Consider the following 21760-nt stretch of genomic DNA (forward strand, 5'->3'; position numbering starts at 1 on the left):
TCTTTCCCCTCCTGTTAGCCTGTATTTTGCTTTCTGGGTGGCACAGGACAGGCATTGCCATTATTAGGACTGGTTCTAACTGGGGCTTGCATCCTGTGGACTGGTGCGTGTAGATGTCACTTTTATGGCCCACGTTCCTTGGTCCACGTCAGACTCCCACGCAACATACAGTGACTGAAACCTTTTGTATACTGGCTGGACATTTGCGAAGCAAGAGGAGTAAACCCATATGTTGAATACTGCAACATGGAAGTGAAGGACATCTATGGTTATGGTAAGATTTTACACAACTTTTCTTTTGTGTTAATAGAGTCTAGGAATCTTGCCTGTGAGTATATGTGACTGTATATGTTTCCCATTCTGTAGAGGGGTTAGTCAATCTCCCATGAATAGGGTATTTGGTTTTAATGGTGAATGTCTCCGTAGTTCTGAATATGAGCTATGGGATTCTAGTGTCACAGAGGGTGACCTACAGCTTGCTAGGATATGGTATGGGACTTTGTGGTATTTTGCATGTGCATACATTCCAGGGCATGGTCCTGTTTAACCAAAGTAGAGTTATGCTTGTTAACATAGATTGAGATGACTCTACCTTTTGTCCCTGTCTGTGCAGCTGATGGCCAAAGCATGTGGAAGGCACAGAACTGTTCTCAATCTAAGTAAAGGGTCAGAGAGTTTCTTCAACTTTCTGTGCATAGACTTTGGTGGCTCTCCTCTTCCTCCTTCATCAAATGTTTGCCACCCATGTACAAAACCACAATGATTTAAAACTGTATAGTTCATTAGATGTGGATCTGAAAGCACAGCTGCAGGTTGTCAAAAATTTTCAGGTGATATAGGAAAACATCAGTTTGGGACAAGAATGTGACTTGAGCAAGAGGGAGTGTATAAATATTTGGGAATTGATGAAAGATTAACAATAAAACATGAACAAATGCGAATAAAACATATTAAGGAATACTTTAAAAGACTTTAATTCTGAAAACAGTGTTGACATCTAGGAACAAAATCCAGGCTGTAAACCAGTTTGCGCTTCCTGTCTTAACTTAGTTTTGAAGTGATTGACTGGCCCCAAAACATGTTGGATAGATTAGATAGGAAAACAAGGATGCTTCATGCTCACCAAATGATTTATAAAAATCAGTGTGTACCAAGATTATATATTCGCCATTCTGAAGGAGGGATGGGCCTTCTTGAAATTGATTACATGTGTAGGTCTGCAATTGTGGGACTCCACACATACCTACTGACCTCACAAGACCCAAATGTGAAAGTTTTGAAACATGAGGAGAATAAATCTAAGATTACTTCTCTGCTTAATATAGCAGAAGCATGTCGGCATCAAGCAGGAATGAAAATCAAACCAGAAGTAGATAAAAATCAGGCAGCAACTGAATGCGCCAAAAAACAAAAGAAAGAATATAAGGTAAAGGACCAGATGAGGCAGGAAATGTGGAAAAAACATAAATATAGTTGCAAGTATAGAAAAATTCTGGAAGAACCTCATGTTAATCAGGAATGAATGCAGAAATGATTAAGGAGAGGCAAATTCAAACCAAGAGATGAAATGTTAATATTGGCGGCGCAAGATAGTGGGCTGCGTACACGTTGGTTTACAAAGTCCATTGAATATATGGAAGAAAAAGACAAATGTAGGTTTTGTAAAATAGAATTTGAAACAGTCACACACCTTGTTGCTGGTTGTGACATATTAATGGAAAAATGACTGCGTACTGAAAGGCATAATAATGTGGCAAGACTATTGCACTGGGGATTGTGCAAATATTATGGTACTGAAGTGGCTGAAAAGCACTGGAAACATGAGCCACAAAGCATCATAGAAAACAAAGTCTACATCGCATGGGATTATCCATTGCCAACAGTTCAAAAAATAGATGCTAGAAAACCGAATATAGTGGTCCAAGAAAAGAATTCAAAAGTAGCATTGATTATTGAAATCATTACACCCAGTGACCACAGTGTCTTGCATACTGAGGCACACACAGTCATAAAATATCAGGATCTGCAAGCAGAAACAAGAGCAATGTGGAAGAAAGATACCCAGACATTTCCAATAGTAGTAGGAGCAATGGGTCTTATAAAAAATAATCTACAATTGTATTTAGATACAGTATGCTACCAATACCTGTAACTCCGTACGAATTGCAGGAGTCGTCGTTACTGGGCACGTAGCGGGTGCTGCGAAGAGAACTTTTGGCTGACATCAAAGATTGAAACAGTACTAATTTCATGAACTTTAATCGCACTTTGACTTAGTAATGAGGTCCATTCCCATCATGGTATCAGGAACCCAAAAGATTTGGAGAAATTAAAAAAAAGATTGATGTCTATCTGTCTGGGTGAAACTTTGTCATTCTGCTTGCTAATGTAGATGTAAACCATTTATAATCATGGTTTATTATCAGAATTTGGCTGTATATGTGTGTGTGTGTGTGTGTGTGTGTGTATATATATATATATATATATATATATATATATATATATATATATATATATATATATATATATAAATGTGGCTTTGTTTGCTATTCTTTAATTTGCAGTAATCCTCTAAATAATTTCTGTTTCTTCTTTCCTTTGTATGTTTCGGTTAAATGCGATTTTGTTCTTGATAATTCAAAAGAGTAACTCCTTTTAAAATATTGTACAAAGGATTTGTCAAGCTAAAATCACTTTAGCTAGCAGATGTAGGAGACGACCTCTCTGAAGGCTTTCTTCACATTTGCCCGTAATCTCAAAGGAAGCACCCAGGTCAGTTCAGAACTGGTGGTCAAGAACACCACATATACAAATGCCGTAGATATAGCAAACTTTGTGGCTGACAGATTCAGTGAAACTTTCACCCCTCTGTCCCCCTATCAGTAAATCAGGACATTCCCAGTACCTGCCCCCTTCCCCTTATGTCTAGGGATAAGGTCATCACTGCTCTCTCAAAGGCAAAAATATAGCCTGCACGGGACCCAATAACTTCCCAGGCTGTATCCTACGTGAACTTAGGCAGGAACTTGCAGCACCATTAGGCACCGTATTCAGCCTACCAGTTTTGTCTCAGCTGAGTGGAGGACAGCCACTGTCAGCCCCTTACACAAATGTGGAGTGTCCACCGATCCAGGAAATTGTAGACCTATCAACCTAACTATCCTGATCTGCAAGGCCATGGAATTGATTATCATGGACCTCATTAACAAGGACATTGGCAACCTCCAAACACTCGATCCCACACAGTTTGGCTTTGTCAAGGGGAGGTCATGTCTGTTAAATTTGGTCGACTTTTTTGAGACAGTCACCAAACCCATGGATGAGGGGAAGACTGTGTACACAACCTACCTTGACCTGGCCAAAGCCTTAGACAGTATTCCCCACTCTGGCTTAATAGGTAAACTCTCTCAACTAGGCATCAATCTGTATGTTACCAGATGGGTAGCTAACTGGCTCACTGGTGGAACCCACCTAGTCAAAGTAGGGGAAGCCACCTCAAGCAGTAGACCCTTATCGAGCGGAGTACCCTAGGGTTCAGTCTTGGGGCCTCTGCTATTTGGGATATATTTTTCTGAGGTGCAGGCCAAAATCAGTGGACTATGGCTGACCATGTCTGCAGATGACTGCAAGCTGGGTGCTGTCTTCAATTCCCCTAGTGACGTGGACATCCTCCGAGGGTCTTAACCAAGCAAATGACTGGTGCCAGAAACATGGCTTCAAGCTGAATACCAAAAAATGCATCATCCCATTTGGGGAGTGATGTCCCCACAAATTATCACATTAATAGCAACGTCCTAAGCATGCAGTCAGTTGTGAGGGATTTGGGCACCCAAATTTGTAGCAGCCTGACTTTTGACCACCATGTTGCTCCCATTGTATAGAAAGCTTTCTACATGCCCCACCTCGTAAGTAAGGGTATGTCATCCAGGGACAAGGAGGGTCATAACATTCCTGTATTCTTCCCTTATAAGGTCCATTATTGAGTACAACACCCAGTGTGGCATGTACTCCGCAGAGCACATGCAGCAGCTAGAGAGACCACAGAGGTTCCTCACCAGGAGAATCCAGGGCCTCAAAAATCTGCCATACACAGATAGGCTAAAAGCCCTATCCCCCTATTCAGTTTCATACAAACTCCTCAGAGGTAACCTCTGTCTGGCATACAAAGCAGTCTCGGACCCCACCTTGATGGGACTGCCGCACATCCCAAGTCAAACTCCACGCGAGTAACCCGCACGCTCGGCCTCAACCTGGTTTGTGACTTCAGTAGGACATGACAGGTTTGTGTCCCAGACACTCCACCATTTGGAATAAACACCCTCCACATCAAGCAGAGTACCTCTTTACCCCTTTTTAAGCAAAACCTGGATAACTGGATGGGAACTAGAAAATATATCCCTGGGATTCTACCCATGTCCCTGCTGGGCAGATACATCGGGTGCTGATTTGTCTAAACATGGGCTAGACTTTTAAGGGCCAATAGCCTAGTAACTTCCTATTATCCTATGATACCCTCCCTGTGGAGGAATAAAGATGCCTTGTTGAAGGTTCAAGTAGTTTATTCAGTTAAGTAGATGGATGGGCTTGTGTTCAAGGTAGACAAGTCACAGGTGTGAGATACTAGACGTGGCTCTAGCCTTCTGGATTACCTCCATTTTCCCTTTTAAAATATTTAAACAAAACCTTCCAGGTCTTTATCGCTGTCTTTTCTCCTAACTTGAATTTCCACAGGAATGCTATCTATTCGTGGAGACAACCTAGTTGATTCAGCATATATCATTGTATTTATTTCATACTTTCTTGTCTTAGTTTTTAATTGTTGGGTCTTATCTTCCTCTAACCTCTGTATAACAAAGTGTTCCATAAATAATTTCTTTTCTGCCTTTATTTGGTTTCCTCATTCTTGTGTCTTACATATGTTTTCATAACCTTTTTGAAATATATTTTAATGCAGGTAAAGGATCTTTGTTTGTCTTGTGATAGGCTGTGTTTGGCTACAGCTCACTGCTTTCTGTTACCTGTGGAGTTGTGCTAGGTTTCATTTTCTTTGTCATGTGATAGGTTGTGTTTGGCTACAGCTCACTGCTTTCTGTTACCTGAGTTGTTGTGCTAGATTTTATTTTCCTAGAGCTGTTATCAAAAGAATAATTGTTTAATGTCAGCCTTCATAATATCATGTACATTATCTAAACATACCTTTATTTTCCCTTTAGCACTCGGCAGTTGCTCCTCTTGTTTGATATTCTCCTTCTCTTTCAGTAATTTAACCTTTATTAACTGTCCTAAATAATTATTTTCTTCTTTTCCACATCTGTCTAATTTCTACCAAGCTTTTGAATTATATTCACATTTTATCCCACTCACTAGTTATCCCTTCTGAAATATTTTCTGTCTTCCCTAATAACAGTTAATGTCTACTCTCCATTTCTGAAATGCCTTTTTTAAACAGGCAATTAGAAAAACACCAATTACATTCAACTTTATCTTAGTTTTTGTTGGTGCATGATTTAATATAGTGGGGGGGGGGGGGTTGTAGTTATTGGATGGGTCTCAAAGCCTTAAGTTAAATATAAAGACTCATGTGAAATATCATTTCTATCCTTTATAGCCCAGTTATTATATTTTGGTAAATTTTGAGTTCTTGCTACTGAATTCCCATCTTCCATGTCAAATACTCTCATATATTTTTTTCAGAAATCTACCCACATTTGTTGCATTTTCCCTTCCTAGAGCTTCCTGCTGCATTGTCAGTACTGTAACACCGTTTCCAGTCCTCTGCTATAAATAACATTCTATGCCAAAAGCTTATTTCTGCCCAAATTATTCTAAGTTCCATAGCAGTAGCTTTAGGTAGAATTTAACTATATGCCAGTGGGAGCGATACAGAATCCTGAAAGTTCAAAATACTGAAAACACACAGGATACCAACACTCACTATATTCCAGCACAAGTACATACAGAAACAAATAAAACACAAACTATATTATTGTTCTCCAAGTATAAGGGGGGCAGGCACCCCTCATATGGGGAGCTGTGCCCCCCACACCCCATGCTACTTAAATATATCAACTCCAAGATTGTACTTAGTGTAGTGAAGTGCAATCTCGAAGTTGATATATTTAAGTAGCAGGGGGTGTGGGGGGCACAGCCCCCCACATGGAGGGATGCAAGAGGGCTTGCCCCCTGCATATAGTTGAAGAGTAATAGGTTTCTGTATGTACTTGTGCTGGAATATAGTAAGTGTTGGTATCCTGTGTGTTTTCAGCATTTTGAGTTTTCAGGATTTTGATCTCAGGATTTTGGTCTTCAGGATTTTGGGCTTTCAGGATTCTGTAGCGCTCCCATGCCAGCGTATACCTCCTTCCATGCCAGTAATCCCTTGCTACCACAAATCTACCATTTCTGTCTTTTTGTTCATCTCCTGTCACTATTGGAACTCTTTCCACAGTCTGTATTATTACTTCATTTTCCTTTGTCCTTTATGTTCTGCTAAAGGCTCTCCTTGAAATCTTTTCTTTGGCAAATTCACTTGCTTATTTCTTTCCAGGTGTGTCTCATGTAACATTGCTGGTTGCACCATACACATCTTAGTAAAATTCACTACTGTTTGTTTTTGGCTGTACTTGTAAGACCATTTGCGTTCTGTGTTAATATTGACAAAGCACACATCTTGATATAAAACCTTTTACTCCCACATATTATACATGGAAGTTCTTTTGACTGTATGTTTCCACCTTGCAGCTTACATGCACTAATGATTAGAAGGCTGATATTTTATATATTTACTTCTCAACTTTATCTGAACCCGTGGCACATTTTCCCAGACTTTCACTTCAATAAAAACCCTCAAGAAAAAAATTAACATTTAAAAAATCCCCCTTTTAACTCACAGCAAGCACACAACTATATACATTTCCCAAAAAAGAATATATATCCCTGAAATCTCTGAGAACATTTATCTATTTTTCTTCTAATAAATTGATGCCATCTCTTTTACTGTAGCTGTAATTTAAATAGCTTTTTTTTCTCGGCACTTGTGAGGTTCTTCCTAACCAGAGCTTTTTTTTCTCTGGTTGATTTCCCCTTACAAAAATGATTGTGTCGTCAGAACCGGCTCTCTATTCCGATAGACCTGGAACAACTTCTTCGGCACCAAACTTTTCCATGGAGCCAACAGAAGTATCGAGGAGTCTGTTTCCTTTATTGGAGCCAATATCTCCAACGCTGAGATCTCCTATACTGGAGAGAGCTAGATCTCCTTCCTTGTCCACCCGTTCTTCCAGGAGTTTATCTGATGAAGATGTGGAGCGGGTGGTGAAGAGATTGCTTTGAACACCGGCCCTGGCAAACATTTTGTAGTCTCTGGACCCAAAGGAATTGGAGCCATCCCATACGAAGCTTGCTTCATCGATTCCTCCTCCGATCATTCTGGAGTCTTCGGAGCCAGAGAGTTTGGATCCGATAGCAGCGGAACCATCGGCGCTGAGACCACCTTTGGAATCTTTGGGTCTGACTTTGGCTCTGATGTCCTTGGCTCCTTCCGATGTCGAGGAGTCTAGGAGCCGACGCTCACCATTCTGGTCTGGGGAGGGGAGCCGGTGCGGACAGTCATCCGACCTGACTCTGCCCCTTGGTGCCTCGGCTAGGTTGAGCTTGCCTCCTACCTTAGTTTCGGAGTCACCTGCTTTGCCTCAGAGTCGACCTTCTGTCTCCTCGGAGCGGAGGGTCTCCGCGAGGCGGGGGGGCTTTTGAACTGATGGAGAGAGTGCTGTCTCCTCAAACAGCCCCACTCTCAGAGCCAACTTCTCACCCCTCCCAGGTACCAGTGTCTATTTCGTCACCGCCGCCCCCTCCCAAGTGCAGAGACCCAGAACCTTAGGAAGCCTCTGCAGATGGCATTGTCTCTTCCGGAACTTCTCCGGAGTACTCCTCTGAGGATGTCCCTCAAAAGAAACTGTGCAACAGGAAGCACATAGACTCACCTGAGTCTGGCACTTCTGATACCAATTTGTATGAGTCGGAAGGGTCCCCCTCTGAGGATGTCTCCTTTGCAGACATCCTTGAGATCCTGAAACAGAGGGGTGGCTTGAAGCCCACCAACCCTTCAGAGGATGAGTCGGTATACCTGGAGGCTTTTGGGTCTCGCCCTTCCTCCTCCTGGGTGACTCCCCCATATGACCAACTGTTAGGCGTCATATCTCGTAAGCTCTGGATATCACCTCATACAGTGGAGCCTGTTCCGAGGAGGCCTAACAAATTTATCACTGCTCCCTCAGAGAAGGAATGTTTGACTAAGTGTGTCCTTGTAGATGCGATGGTGGTAGCGGCGGCCACCAAGAAGGAGCTCTCTGAGACCTCCTCGTCTGTTCATCCTCCTAACAAAGAATCCAGGACTATGGGCAGATGTGGAAAGCATGCTTTTTCTTCAGCAACCTTCACCTTACCCATTTTATGAGACTTCAAAGGGATCTCCTCAAAGAACTTGGAGATGCCCTTCAGGGTACCATAGCTTCAGGGTCTGCAGACAAAGTATCCTCTCAGCTCTCTACCCTCATTTCCATCGTAAACTCTTTAATGAGACTGATTCCATATTCGACTGATGGAGTGAGCAGAGCAGCTGCAACAGGAATTTCCCTGAGGGAGACATTCCTGGATGCGCCTTTGCAGTTTTGCCAAACCCTTCAAGTCTTCCTTCACCAACTCCCCATTTGATGGTTCATCCCTTTTTGGACCAAAGGTGAAAGATACTTTGACCAGGTGCGAGCAGGACGGAAAAACCTTGCCTGCCATTGGAGTCCATTTTTCTGCCCCATCTAGATCTTATCCCAAAGGTCAAAAGGGCGGAAAGATGTGGTTCCGCAAGTCCCAAAAAGGTTTTCCTGACACACGTGGTGACTCTTCCCACAGGGGCAGAGGGGGAAGTTGTAATTGAAGACGCCAACCTCACAGCAGAGGGGGTCCACAGAATCAGGGTGACAGAGATACGATGTTCTTCGTGTTTCACTGTTGCAGTCATTACATTTGGGTAATCTGCTTGCAGGTTGCCCTCAGTCGGCCTGATTAACAAAGTCTTGGGTCCTTCATCGGTTGCTGTCCCTTCTTCCATGACGTCAGGTTTTCAGAGGTTTAAAACATGCAGCCGACGCCATTACATTAGTCTTTCTTGCCGTGCGGTGCCTGAAGCAGAAGCAGTTCGCAAGTGCCGGTCAGCCGACTCCTGAAATTTTCATTTTCGAGTTTCAGAACCGAAGTCTTCAACTAAAAGCTAAGTACCCCGTTGGGGAAACTTTTTCTTGCTCCTTCCTGATGTCAGTAATAGTTAATAATTGCATTACTTGTGGAAAGCAAATACCTCGTAAAGATTTTCATTCGTACTGTATTCCTTGCCTAGGCCCTCACCACGACGTACCTTGTTGTCGGTTTTGTGCTTTATTTAAGTGCACTATCCGTCGTCGGTATATTTTCACCTCTAAATATTTCGGTTCTCGGTTTAATTATCCAGAAATGTCGGTTAGCCATCTGACTACCAGAATTCTTGGAAAAAAGCAAAGATAAAGACGGAGACAAGTCGCCGAGGTCCAAAATTGCCGATGACGCTTCTCCTAAGCCAGTCACCAGTTTGCCAGTACTCAGTGAGGTGCTTTTGCAACCCCTGATACCCACTACTTCTGATTCGCAGGCCTCTACTGAGACCCATTCGAAGTCCGGTATGCAGCAAGATACTTCAACTATGGAACCCGCGGATGTCTCTACCTTGGATGGTTCCGGAGCCGCTGTGCAGGCACCGGCTTCTGTGGGTGTATTCAGGCCTACGGACTTGCATATTAAATTGACGCCTCCTTCTTTAATAAGGCCTAAATCTCGATCCATGTCTAAAAAAACAACACCCAGGCCACATGCTCAGGCCTCTATGCCTAAACAAAAAAATGGCTGAAGATCTAATAACTTTAAGCAGGGGTAGTCAACCCCCACCCTCTAAGAGGCCTAGGGCTGAGCTTGATTATGAATCTTCTGATCAGGATTCTGTTTTTTCTGACTCTTCTGATGACCTCGATTTGTCCTTACCTACGTATGAGGATTCTGATGCAGAAGACTCTATTCCCTCTACTTCCCCTCCTGAGAATTTTTCTTTTGGGGAAACCTTACATACTCTGAGGGAACATTTTCACTGGGAAAGCCAGGAATTTTCTGATTCAGAAAAGAGGCTTAGGGATTTCCTTCTCCTACCTCAATATAGGCCTTTGACTATTCCTCCTGTACTAGACATTGTTGATGACGCTTTCTCAGAATCCAGTTTGGTCCATGATTGCATGCCTCCTGCTCCCAGTAGACCAGACAGATACTACAGGGTCCTCTACCCATAAGTTCCTTTTCAAAAATCCTATTACAGATTCAGAGACTATTTCACACGGGCCCAAGGGCATTAAGGCTTCTACTGCTAAAAATCCTACCCCTTCTGATAGAGACTCCAGGGTGCTGGATAGATGGGGGTAAAAAGGTTTATACTTCAGCAACCTTGGCAGTTAGAGCTTTAAACTGCCAATTTCATATGTTAAAATATCAGCAACATGTTATTGGACTTCTTAAACAGAAAATGATGCTGATTCCTGACTGTGTGGAAAATAAAGACTTATAGAATTTAATGCATTCTGCTGAACAAGTTGGAAAACATACTTTGCAATGTGGTTTTGATTCTTTAGAGGCCTCCTGCAGGGCTGCTGTTACTGGGTCTGTGCTTAGAAGGCATGCTTGGCTTAAGGAGCAATCTTTGCCTGATCATGTTAAAGCTAAATTGTTGGATGCGCCTTTAAATCAGGACTGCCTGTTTGGCAACAAGGCTGAAGAAGTTCTTAAAAAGATGGAAGATAAAGCTAAATCTATGCAAACTGTTAAATATTTTTTACAAGTTCAGCCTCCTAGATTTAGTAGACAGTGGCCTTCTAAGAATTGGTCCTTTCCAGCCCCTTCCAGGTCTTCTCAAGCCAAACACAGACACAGCAAAAACCCCAGGTTTCATTCCCAGGGGACACACTGAACTAAGCAGTGGGGGCCCTCCACTTCCAAATCTGGGAATAATAAGACTCCCCCCTATGGTAAACTGTCTCAATGACTTCCTTTTAAAATTTCCAAGCACTTATCAACTGACTGCCCCTTTGGGGGGAAAGATTGCTCTTCATGCAAAGAATTGGAAACACATCACCCAGGACAAATGTGTTTTAAATATAGTGTCCCAGGGATACAGATTTCACTTCCACACATTGCCAACACCAAGCGGGTGGCCGGACCTACCCCCAAATCAGTGGGCAGAGGCCCAAAAACAAGTACTTTTATCTCTTAACCATAGGGACTATTCAACTGGTACCAGAAGAGGAAACAGGACAAGGTTTCTACTCGAGACTTTTCCTGGTACCCAAAAAAGACAATTCATGGCGTCCTGTCCTGGACCTTTCTACTCTAAACACCTTTCTGGAGATTCCAAAATTCAAGAAGCTGACTCTTCATTTATTTCCTATGCTAGGCAAAGATGCCTGGTTGGCAACACTAGATTTAAAAGAAGCATACCTGCACATCCCAATCAGGGAATCTTAAAGAAAATACCTACACTTCAAAACAGGCTACATGCACTATCAGTTCTCTGCACTGCGGCTTATCTACTGCGCCCAGGGTTTTCACAAAGTGCCTAGCTCCAGTGATTGCATTTTGCAGGCAAAGAAGTATTCAAATATACCCATATCTGGACGATTGTCTAATTAAGGCAGAAAGCCAGGACATAATTTTGAATCAACTGCCGGTTGTAAAAAGGGTTCTAACTTGTCTGGGGTACACCATAAATGAAAAGAAATCACAACTGGTACCCTGTCAACAAATTACATTCCTGGGAGCAAGCTTGAATACAACTTCCCAGATGGCTTACCTTACGCCAGAAAAGCAAACTCATTTGACAACCTACTTCAAACAACTGACCACAAAACCCTGCTATCTGAAAGACAAATACTGCAAGCCTTTTGGGTTCATGGCCTCCTGCATTCTACTAATTCCATATGCAAGACTGCATATGAGGAAACTACAGTGGTATCTAAAAAGCCTATAGAGTCAACAGTCTCACAGCCTAGAAACAATGATTCCTATCATACCTTGCCTACGCCTAGAGTTCCTTTGGTGGTCAGAGGCCTTCCACCAAAACAAGGGACTACATTTCACACTACCCCCTGCCGCCCAAACCCTAACAACAGATGCATCAGACTATGCATGGGGGGCTCACCTGGCAGGGAAGTGCATTCAGGGAAAATGGAACCCAAGTCAAATGCACCTGCATATCAATCAAAAAGAAATGTTAGCTGTACAAAATGCTCTGACAGTCTTCAAGGACTACATTCTTCCAGGACAATTAATGGTAAAGATGGACAACACCACAGTTATGTGTTACATAAACAAGCAGGGGGGTACACATTCTTACCCCGTCTGCAGACTAGCCATGGCATTGTAGAACACAGCCTTGAGCTACCAAGTGCACCTACAAGCTCAATTCCTGCCTGGAAAGTTAAATACACTGGCAGACGGACTAAGCAGAAACATTATGGACCCCCACGAGTGGAAACTGAAACCAAGGATTTTCAGCATGTTGACAAGCAAATGGGGGAGCTCGGATATAGACCCGTTTGCCTCCCCCCAGAACTACCAATTGGACAAATTCTGCACAAGGACTCCCCACAAACAAACCTTTAAAGTGGATGCTCTGTCCTTCATCTGGAAAATCCCATCAGTCTGTGCCTTCCCCCCACTGCCTCTGCTCTCCAAAGTACTACTAAAAGTCAAACAGGACAAACCAATGATGATTTTGATTGCTCCAGACTGGCCGCGCCAACACTGGTACCCCCACCTGCGCAGTGTCACGGTTAGCTCCATGGCACCTGCTTCAGACTCCTTCCCTCCTGTCTCAGCAGGAGAACCAGATTCTGCACCCTCAGCTTCCAACACTGAGCCTTGCAGCCTGGCTAATTATTTAAATTCTAACTTACCATCCCTCAGCAAATCTGTGATGGATGTCCTCTTAGAGGCAAGGAGGCCTAGTACTAGAAAATCTTATGCTGAAAAATGGAAAAGATTCTGTGCCTGGAACCAATCTCAAGGGATGAGCGCAGCAGCACCCAATTTACCTCAGATTTTACAATACTTAACTGAGATGCTTCACAAGGGCCTGTCTTTTTCCTCCATTAAAATCCATGCCTCAGCCATTTCAGCTCATTGTAACACAGAACCTCCCCTCTTCTCTCATCCACTGCTCAAGCAGTACCTCAGAGGGGCCAAAAATTTCAGACCACCCAGGAGAGCTCCAACCCCAGCCTGGGACCTTAACTTTGTATTGGAGAAACTCACGCTCCCTCCTTTCGAGCCAGCTGCTACTGCAGACTTAAAATTTCTTTCTTGGAAAACAGCTTTCCTTTTAGCAATCACTTCAGCTAGAAGGGTATCTGAATTACAGGCCCTTATGACAGCGGAGCCTTTCATCATCTTTCATACGGACAGGGTATCACTCAGGACCAATCCATCCTTCATGCCCAAGGTGGTATCCAGTGTGGCTCTAAATCAGTCCATTCATTTGCCAACCTTCTTTCCCAATCCACAGAACAAAGGAGAACGGATTCTGCATTCCTTGGATGTGCACAGACAACTTAGATTCTACTTGGACAGGACTAAACCTCAAAGAAAATCTGAACAACTGCTGGTAGCATTTGGTGCAGGGGCAGAGGGGAAGGCTGTTTCAAAACAAACCATTTCTAAATGGATAAGCCATTGCATTCATTTCTGCTACAAACATCATGGAAAACCTATCCCCCAGGGGATCAGACCTAACTCCACCAAGGCTGCATCTACTTCTACAACCTTTCTCAGAGGCATTCCTACCAGGGATATCCTAGAAGCTGCTACCTGGAGTTCTGTACATACTTTCACCAAGCATTACCATTTGCCAGTTTTCTCTAAATCCAGAGCTGGCTTTGCCACTGCAATCTTGCAGGGCCTTATAGCTGCTCTTAATGCTATTTAAACTCCTCCTCCCAACCATAGCTTTGGGAATCTACCCAAATGTAATGACTGCAACAATGAAACATGAAGAACATAGTACAGTTGTGTACACTTACCATAAATGTAGATGTTCGAGTGTATTCACTGTTGCAGTCCTGGTTACCCTCCCTCCTTCCCCCCCTAACTTCTTTTGGCTATAACTCTACTTTCCTTTACTATGCTTAAAAGCCTTTTTGGTGTATTTGCTTTTTTGTTGGAGGTATACCTTTGTGTTTTTATGTTTAATTGCTCCCCATTAGGGGGGCACCTGACATCTGGGGCAAGAAAAACTGATGTAATGGCGTCGGCTGCATGTTTTATACCCCTGATGACCTGACATCATGGAAGAAGGGACAGCAACCGACGCAGGACCCAAGACTTTGTTAATCAGGACGACTGAGGGCAAACTGCAAGCAGATTACCCAAATGTAATGACCAACAGTGAACACACTCGAACATCTACATTTATGGTAAGTGTACACAACTGTTCTTTCTCTGCCAGGCCCTTCCAGTGCTTCTGAAGGGAGGCCCGCCTGCTCTTCTCTGGAGGCAGTCGGGGGTCGATTGTCACTATACCCAAGCACATGGCAGAAAAAGACAAATGGGTACAAACAATTATATCCTGAGGCTATTAAATACCATTTTCCATTCCCCCTCCGGTAAACCGTTCCTTACCAGATGTCCCACCCGGTTAAAAGGAGTATGCAACACAAGAGATTCTGTTGTTGCTAGGAAAAAGTCATCCAAGAGGTCCCTGCAGACCAAATTGGGTCCGGAACTTACTCAAGATTCCTTTTAGTTCCAAAAAAGACAGGGGACTGGAGATCCATTCTAGATTTCAGCAAGTTAAACAAAACAGTGAAGAAGTCAAAGTTCCGGATGGTTACTCTGCAGTCAATATTCCCGTTTATCAGGAAAGACAATTGGATGTGCTTAATAGATCTCCAGGATGCATACTACCATATAAAGATGGACAGGCGATCCAGGAGACATTTGCACTTTCGGCTGGGAGCCAGTCTTTACCAGTTTCGAGCCCTGCCCTTTGGTCTCTCTACAGCCCCCAGAGTGTTCAAATGCTTGGCAGCGGTCACGGCTCACTTGAGACGTCAGGGATTCTGGGTGTTTCCATACCTAGATGACTGGCTCCTCTCCGCTACCATCTAGCATCTACTACTACGGGTGAGAGACGAAACATTGTCACTTTGCACCAGACTAGGCATCACAGTAAATTTTAAAAAATCTGCCTTGTCGCCATTTCGGCATATAACCTTGTTAGGAGCAGAACTGGATTCAAGAAATATGACTGCAAAGCTTACCCCCAGACAGAATACAGTCCCCTTCATCAGTAAGTCAGAATTTCGATATCAAAGAATAAAGTTCAGGCCAGATATGTGCTGCAAGTTTTGGGTTTGATGGCAGCAGCTATTCTTCTAGTTCTCCTAGCACGGCTACATATGAGGGTCCTGCAGTGGTTACTATTTGCTCAGTGGTCAATGCAAGATCTTCCTCTTTCACATCAGATTATCATCACAGAATCTTGCAGAAAAGATCTCTTTTGGTGGTTGCAGACAGACCAGTTGTATCAGAGCCGCCCTCTTGTTTTTCCCCAACCGAATGCCGTACTGACCACGGACGCTTCCCAGATTGGGTGGGTGGGCATTATCTGGGGATGACAGTCCAAGGCCTATGGCAAGAACACGAAAGCCACTTCCATGTCAAGGTCCTGGAGATGAGTGGCGGTGCTCTATGCTTTGCAGGCATTTCAGGAGACTCTACCCAAGGGGACGGTTGCAGCTCAGACAAGACAGTATGTCAGTAGTGTGGTGTATAAACATGCAGGGAGAAACCAAATCTTGCCCACTATTTTGGGAGGCGCAACGAGTTTGTCAATGGGCAATCACTTCTCAACGTTTTCTGATAGCAATGCACATCCCAAGGAAATAGTGTGATAGCGGACAAACTCAGCAGAGCTATTCTGTTGCCTCACGAGTGGTCCCTGAAGACAGAGATTGTGGAAAAGATCTTCCAGAAATGGGCCAGCCTTGCTGCGACATTTTCACCACCTCCATGAATGCTAAATGCAGCAACTACTTTGCCCTCATTCCCCCTCTGGGGAAGTCACCCAGGGATGCACTGGTTCACGATTGGTCCCCGGGACTTCTCTATGCTTTTCCCCCTTTTCCTCTAATTCCCAAAGTATTGCAGAAAGCCAGCTCATCAAAAAACATGGTGATCCTCATTGCACCTTTCTGGCCTCGACAAGTTTGGTTCCCCTTTCTTCTAACCCATCTGCTGGAGGAACCTTGGATTCTGTATCCAATTCCATACCTCTTGACCCACCCTTCGGGGGCGTTTCATCCATCTTATCCGAACCCTCAAGTTGACAGCATGGCTGCTCCAATTCCATGCTTAGCCAGGTGTTAGTCCCTTTCCCCTGCAGTGAGTCATATTCTCGCCTCGTCCCACAAACCGTCCATGAGGAGACTGTATTGCAGTAAGTGGAAGAGATTTTCCTGCTGGGCTGGGGGACAGAACATAGAACCTTTTACAGCTCCTATTTCTGCAATTCGAGAATTTCTATCTAAACATTTTGATGAAGGAACTGCAGCAGCTACCATCAGAGTCAGTTGACAGCCATTTCTAATTTCCATACTGGAGAAATGGGAGTTCCCATTATGTCAGTAGGTCTTTTTAGAGCTATGCAGTTGCTGCTTTATCTACACTTCCTGTTATGTCTCATAGATTGTGTAAAGCTTTCCTTAAAGGTATGTTTCTTCTCAGACCCCCGATCAGAGAACCCCCAGTTCCTTGGGATCTGCATCTCGTTCTAACCTCGCTGATTTTACCACCCTTTGAGCCCGCAACATCTTGTGATTGGAAGTATTTGTCGTGGAAGACACTCTCTTTAGTAGCCATAACCTCTGCCAGAAGGGTATCGGAACTACTAGCTCTTTCTATTCGTACCATTATATCATTTTTCACAAGGATAGGGTATCCTTGAGAACTTAACCCCTCGTTTCTCCCAAAAGTCTGTTCAGAGAATAATGTCCATTGAATTGCCAGTATTTTTTCCGAACTACAGCGACAAGGCAGAATATAAACTGCATCAGTTGGATGTACATAGGCAGTTACGTTTTTATCTGCATAGGACAAAGTACCTCAGGAAATCTGACCAGCTTTTTGTGCCCTTTTCTGATAAAAAGAAAGGATTGCCAGTTTCCAAAGTAACTTTGTCAAAGTGGGCTTACTAATTGCATTTCCTTCTCTTACAGTAAGAATAATAAACTACCAGGTAAGGTAAGAGGACATTCCACAAGATCAGTGTCAACGTCCTCTGCTTTTCAGGCCAGACTTCCTATTGATTCTATTTGTGCAGCTGCCACATGGGTGAGGACCTCATACCTTCATCACTCATTACAAAGTGGATGTGGCCTCCCAGAACAGGTCTTCCTTTGGATCCACTGTATTGAAGGGTATTTTTTTCCTGAGCTACCCTGGGATAAAGGTGCTAGGGACACTATCCCAACTGCAAGAATTACAGCGAGATAGGACTACATAACATTAAGAAGTTATGTACTTAACATAACATTCCATGTCTGTTGCCCTTCTCGCCTACATTCTTGTGTCCCTCCCTCCTGCCCCCATCCTGTGTACCTGGAGGAACTGGTGGACAATTCTTTACTTATGTACATAGTTGTGATGATATGGAGTCTCTGTTTCTCATTTTGGTTTCATGCCAAACATCTGCATATATATTTCTGGTATACTGATTTGTGTTGGTCTAAATCTCTCGCTTGCAAACAAGATCTGGAAATGTGGCCCAGAGCATCATGGGCTAGGGGTTAGCCTCGAGCCAATGGAAGCTATCGAGCTTTAGTGTTCGGCCGAATTGGAGCCGAGATCGGCTCCGAACCCAACCTGCAAGAATGTAGGCAAGATAGACAGCAAACATGGAACGTTATGGTAAGTACATAACTTCTTCTTATTAAAATTTATAAAGAAACTGAATAATACATTTGTTGCCATTAGTAGCAGGAAACTACAGAAGCCTATATATGTGGATCTTTTTCAGTAATTTATTACTTTGTTTAGGTTTGTCTGCACCTGTACCAAGGGGTCGAAAAGGGAAGAAGGTGAAAACACAAACAAGCACCTTTGATATCCAGAAGGCCGATTGGCTCAGAAAGTATGATCCAGAACACCTTCTTCAAGATGATGGATACAAGAAACATCTAAAGCATCATTGTAATAAGTGAGTAGTTGTATGTTTATAGTCTGTATTTTGTTTTAATTTAGTATTTTGTACAGTGTCTGTTATAGTTTTTTGTTGCAGTTTGTGGGTATCCTCACTGTCTGCGTTACCCTCTGGTGTTTCCAGCCTTATGTGAAACATCGCCATGTGAATCAGTAGAGACTAGGAGCCGCTGATTGGCGACAGTCTTCAGTGTGTTGTAATGCCTCATGTTTATCCATACTTCAACAGCACAGCATTTTCTCCAGCCCAAAACCTTTGACATAATAGCACATAGTTATAGGTGTCCTGTCTTCAAAAACATGTAGGGGCCTGCACACGCTGACTAATTGGCTTTGAAGCCTTAAGGCATTCTGAAGAATGTTATTTTGGTTCTGAAGTTGGGAGGAATGTATGTGTTCAGATGCAATAAACAAGGGTGGCAGGTACTATTTAATCAGAAATCAGTACTCACTTTCATAAATTGACATGATCTGGACTGTTCACTCTTTAATTCAGTTTTGCTCTTGTGTTAGAGGTAAGTAATCAAAACTATGTGCAGATGTGAGTATTCATCTAAGACTAAACATTCAAAAGTCTAAATGTTGGTCATTGATTCAGTCTTCAATCGAACGATCAAAAAAAAGAATGGTGTTGGCTTGTTCTGTTACCTAGAGCAGTTTCATGTCCGTATTTCGCACTACATATGGAGAAATCATTTACTGATGCTCAACACCTTGTGCTGCTATAGATCGATTTTCTTCATCCTAACATACGTTAGCATTTCATATGATGGCATTCATTTTTCTGTAGTACTGACAAAAACTTGCAGAGTTAGACATGAGGCTATGGTTAAATGTCAAAGAGGTAATGGTTGAACTGTAAGTCAGTTATTAAGCAAGACATGACCTGTGTAGTAAACTGATAAACACAGGCATCTCCAAACCAGATTCATAAAGGTTTTTCTGCCATAAAGCCCTTGCTCATAAGTGACAGCCTTGAGACAGCTTCTCACTCAAGTCGAAAGTCAAGAGACCACATTTTCAGTTTCACACTTAGGAGGTTTTGAGAGATATGGTCATTTCTGGATGGAGCTATGTTGTAAAAATAAGCAGTACAGTTTATAGGCAGGCAATTACAGTTGTGCTAGCCTAACTTTCTGTGCTGGTTCAGGAAGTACAATATATCTGAAATCCTGGATATACATGTCACAGCTGTAACTGCACTAAATTTAGTACATGGTTTGCTGAAATTATCTTCCAAAGTCACAAAGAAGACCACTTTAAGCATCTTTCTGGTTTGAATGTTAAACAATTTTTGAGTGCTGTTAAGCTCTACTTTCATGTTAGAGCATTAACAGCTGCCACTAAAGAACAGTGTCCAATGCATTTTCACAAATGTAAAAGCTGTCCTGCAGTTCATGCTGTCACATACAAAATATGTGGAAGAATAACTACTTTTAAAGCTGCTCTTTTCTCAGAGAGGTATTCTTTTCTTCCTACCACAGTAGAAGGCAGTCTCCCTGGATATATTTGAAGAAAGGTTGGTCATAATGGCCAGACTATTCCTGCACATACTAAATTACATGGCATTCAACAATGTTGATGGTTCTGGCAAGACTTTGTATATGGAAACTGCAGTAGTTTCCAAAGTACTTGGACTTTTGCAGTGTCAATCCCTGGATTGCGGTGTCCCAGTCCTACCCTTTATAAGAAGGGAACAGAAATGGTGGATGCAGCAAATGCAGAAGAATGAGGGCATGCACTTCAGACATCCTCCCCAAGTCCCTGACTGTCACTTATTTGGTTTCTCATTAAAGGTGAACAGGCGGAGTAGTTCATTTATATACTTTATTACACAGAAACACATCAGGATGGATAGCAGCAGTACAAAATATAAACAAACTGATTAATTGACAGACTACACAGACATACATGCTTACATCTCAGCAGCTTACTACAAAGTGGAAGTCCGGCTCGCATGTGTTCAGTATTTATACACTTATGCAAGCCCCTAGAAAGCTTCTTAAAAGTCTACATAGATATTGATTTGTATCCTCCCTCTTCTATGAATTTCTCACAATATAATGACATGTGAAAAGAAACATGTAACTGTACAGACAATAAGAAGTAAACACAACATTCATGTCTAAGTTTGACCTGATCTAGTAATATAGCAGTCAGACCTGGGTTTAGCAACAGGGACAGTCATTGGTTAACAACTTGCTTCAGGAGTTTCAGGATTCTTCTCAGGAACAGGGATATTTACTGGAATGTCCACTGGAATTGAAACGCTGGATAACTCACTCTGAGATTTAGTCTATCTCGCCGGTAGAATACTGCAGTACATGCTCGGACACCGGGATCAATTGTTTGCTCTTTCGCCTAAATTATGCTCCTTGAGATTCCACAGCGTGCTATCTTGCCTCTGAACATACACCCTTCATGACACCAATCTGCTCAAAACCTTTAGACATCTGTGTCCTCACTATCTCCCCTTCTCGTAATGTATTGAGCAGTTTGCTGGCCTTATCATAATAGGACTTCTGGGATAAGCGCTTCTTTAACAGATTGGTTTTCACTGATCTGTTCTTGACACATGGAACAAATAATGAACTACTAAAAGGTAGTGTGGTTCTGGTTTGTCTCAACAGAAGTGTCTATGCAGGTGAGCCAAGATGTTTGTCATGAGGAACATTTCTGAGATGCAAAAGAGTCAAGAAAACATCACTGTTGTCTTGTTTCAACTTCTCTAGTAATTGTTTCGCAATTCAAACTGCACATTCTGCCAAACCATTTGCCTGCAGGTACTCTGAGCTACTTGTGACATGAGTAAAGTCCCACTCTTCAGCAAATCTTTTGAACTGCTGGCTTGTAAACTGTGTACCATTATCTTTGTGCAGGCTGTCATGGACTGCAAAATGATGCTTCATCTTAGTAATGACATTGTTGGATGCTACCTTAGGAAGTAGGTAAATCTCAAACTTGTTGGAATAAGAGTCTACTAACACCAAGTAATGTTGATCATTCCACACGAAAATGTCTATAGCTACTGTCGACCAAGGTAGTTCAAGAATCTGGTTTAGGTGAAGTGGTCCTTTCTGTTGATGTGGCTTAGTACTATTACATACCGAGCAAGATGAAAGTCTGTTAATATCCTGTGACATAGAAGGCCAAAATAATAGTCCTCGCCCTTCTTTTGGTAGAATCAGTTCCTGGGTGGCCATGAAGCAAGATGATAATATACTCATACTCTTGTTGCAAGGATTTTGGAACAGTCACTTTTGGACCTTTCATGATTATACCATTGTCAAAGTCTCATCTCTATATGGAAAATATGGTTGTACTTCTACTGGTAAGCAAGATTGATTTGAAGGCCATCCTCGACTGATAAAGTGGTTGAGCTTCTGAAGAACTGGATCTGAGGCTGTATGACTTTAAAGCTCATGAAGACGTGGAAGAAAAA

General features: G+C 42.8%; 1 protein-coding gene across 1 annotated transcript in view; it reads left to right on the plus strand.

The window, feature by feature from the left end:
• The window catches only part of CHD9 (chromodomain helicase DNA binding protein 9), a 2842495-nt gene that overhangs the window by 1974403 nt on the left and 846332 nt on the right, over positions 1–21760 (plus strand). The window contains exon 23 of the mRNA XM_044082017.1: positions 18157–18316. Coding sequence (XP_043937952.1) covers positions 18157–18316 — 160 coding nt within the window. The remainder of the gene's footprint in view (positions 1–18156; positions 18317–21760) is intronic.

The sequence above is a fragment of the Protopterus annectens genome, chromosome 8.part1 (assembly GCF_019279795.1).
Source record: "Protopterus annectens isolate FY-2018-M chromosome 8.part1, PAN1.0, whole genome shotgun sequence".
Classification (NCBI taxonomy): Eukaryota; Metazoa; Chordata; order Ceratodontiformes; family Protopteridae; genus Protopterus; species Protopterus annectens.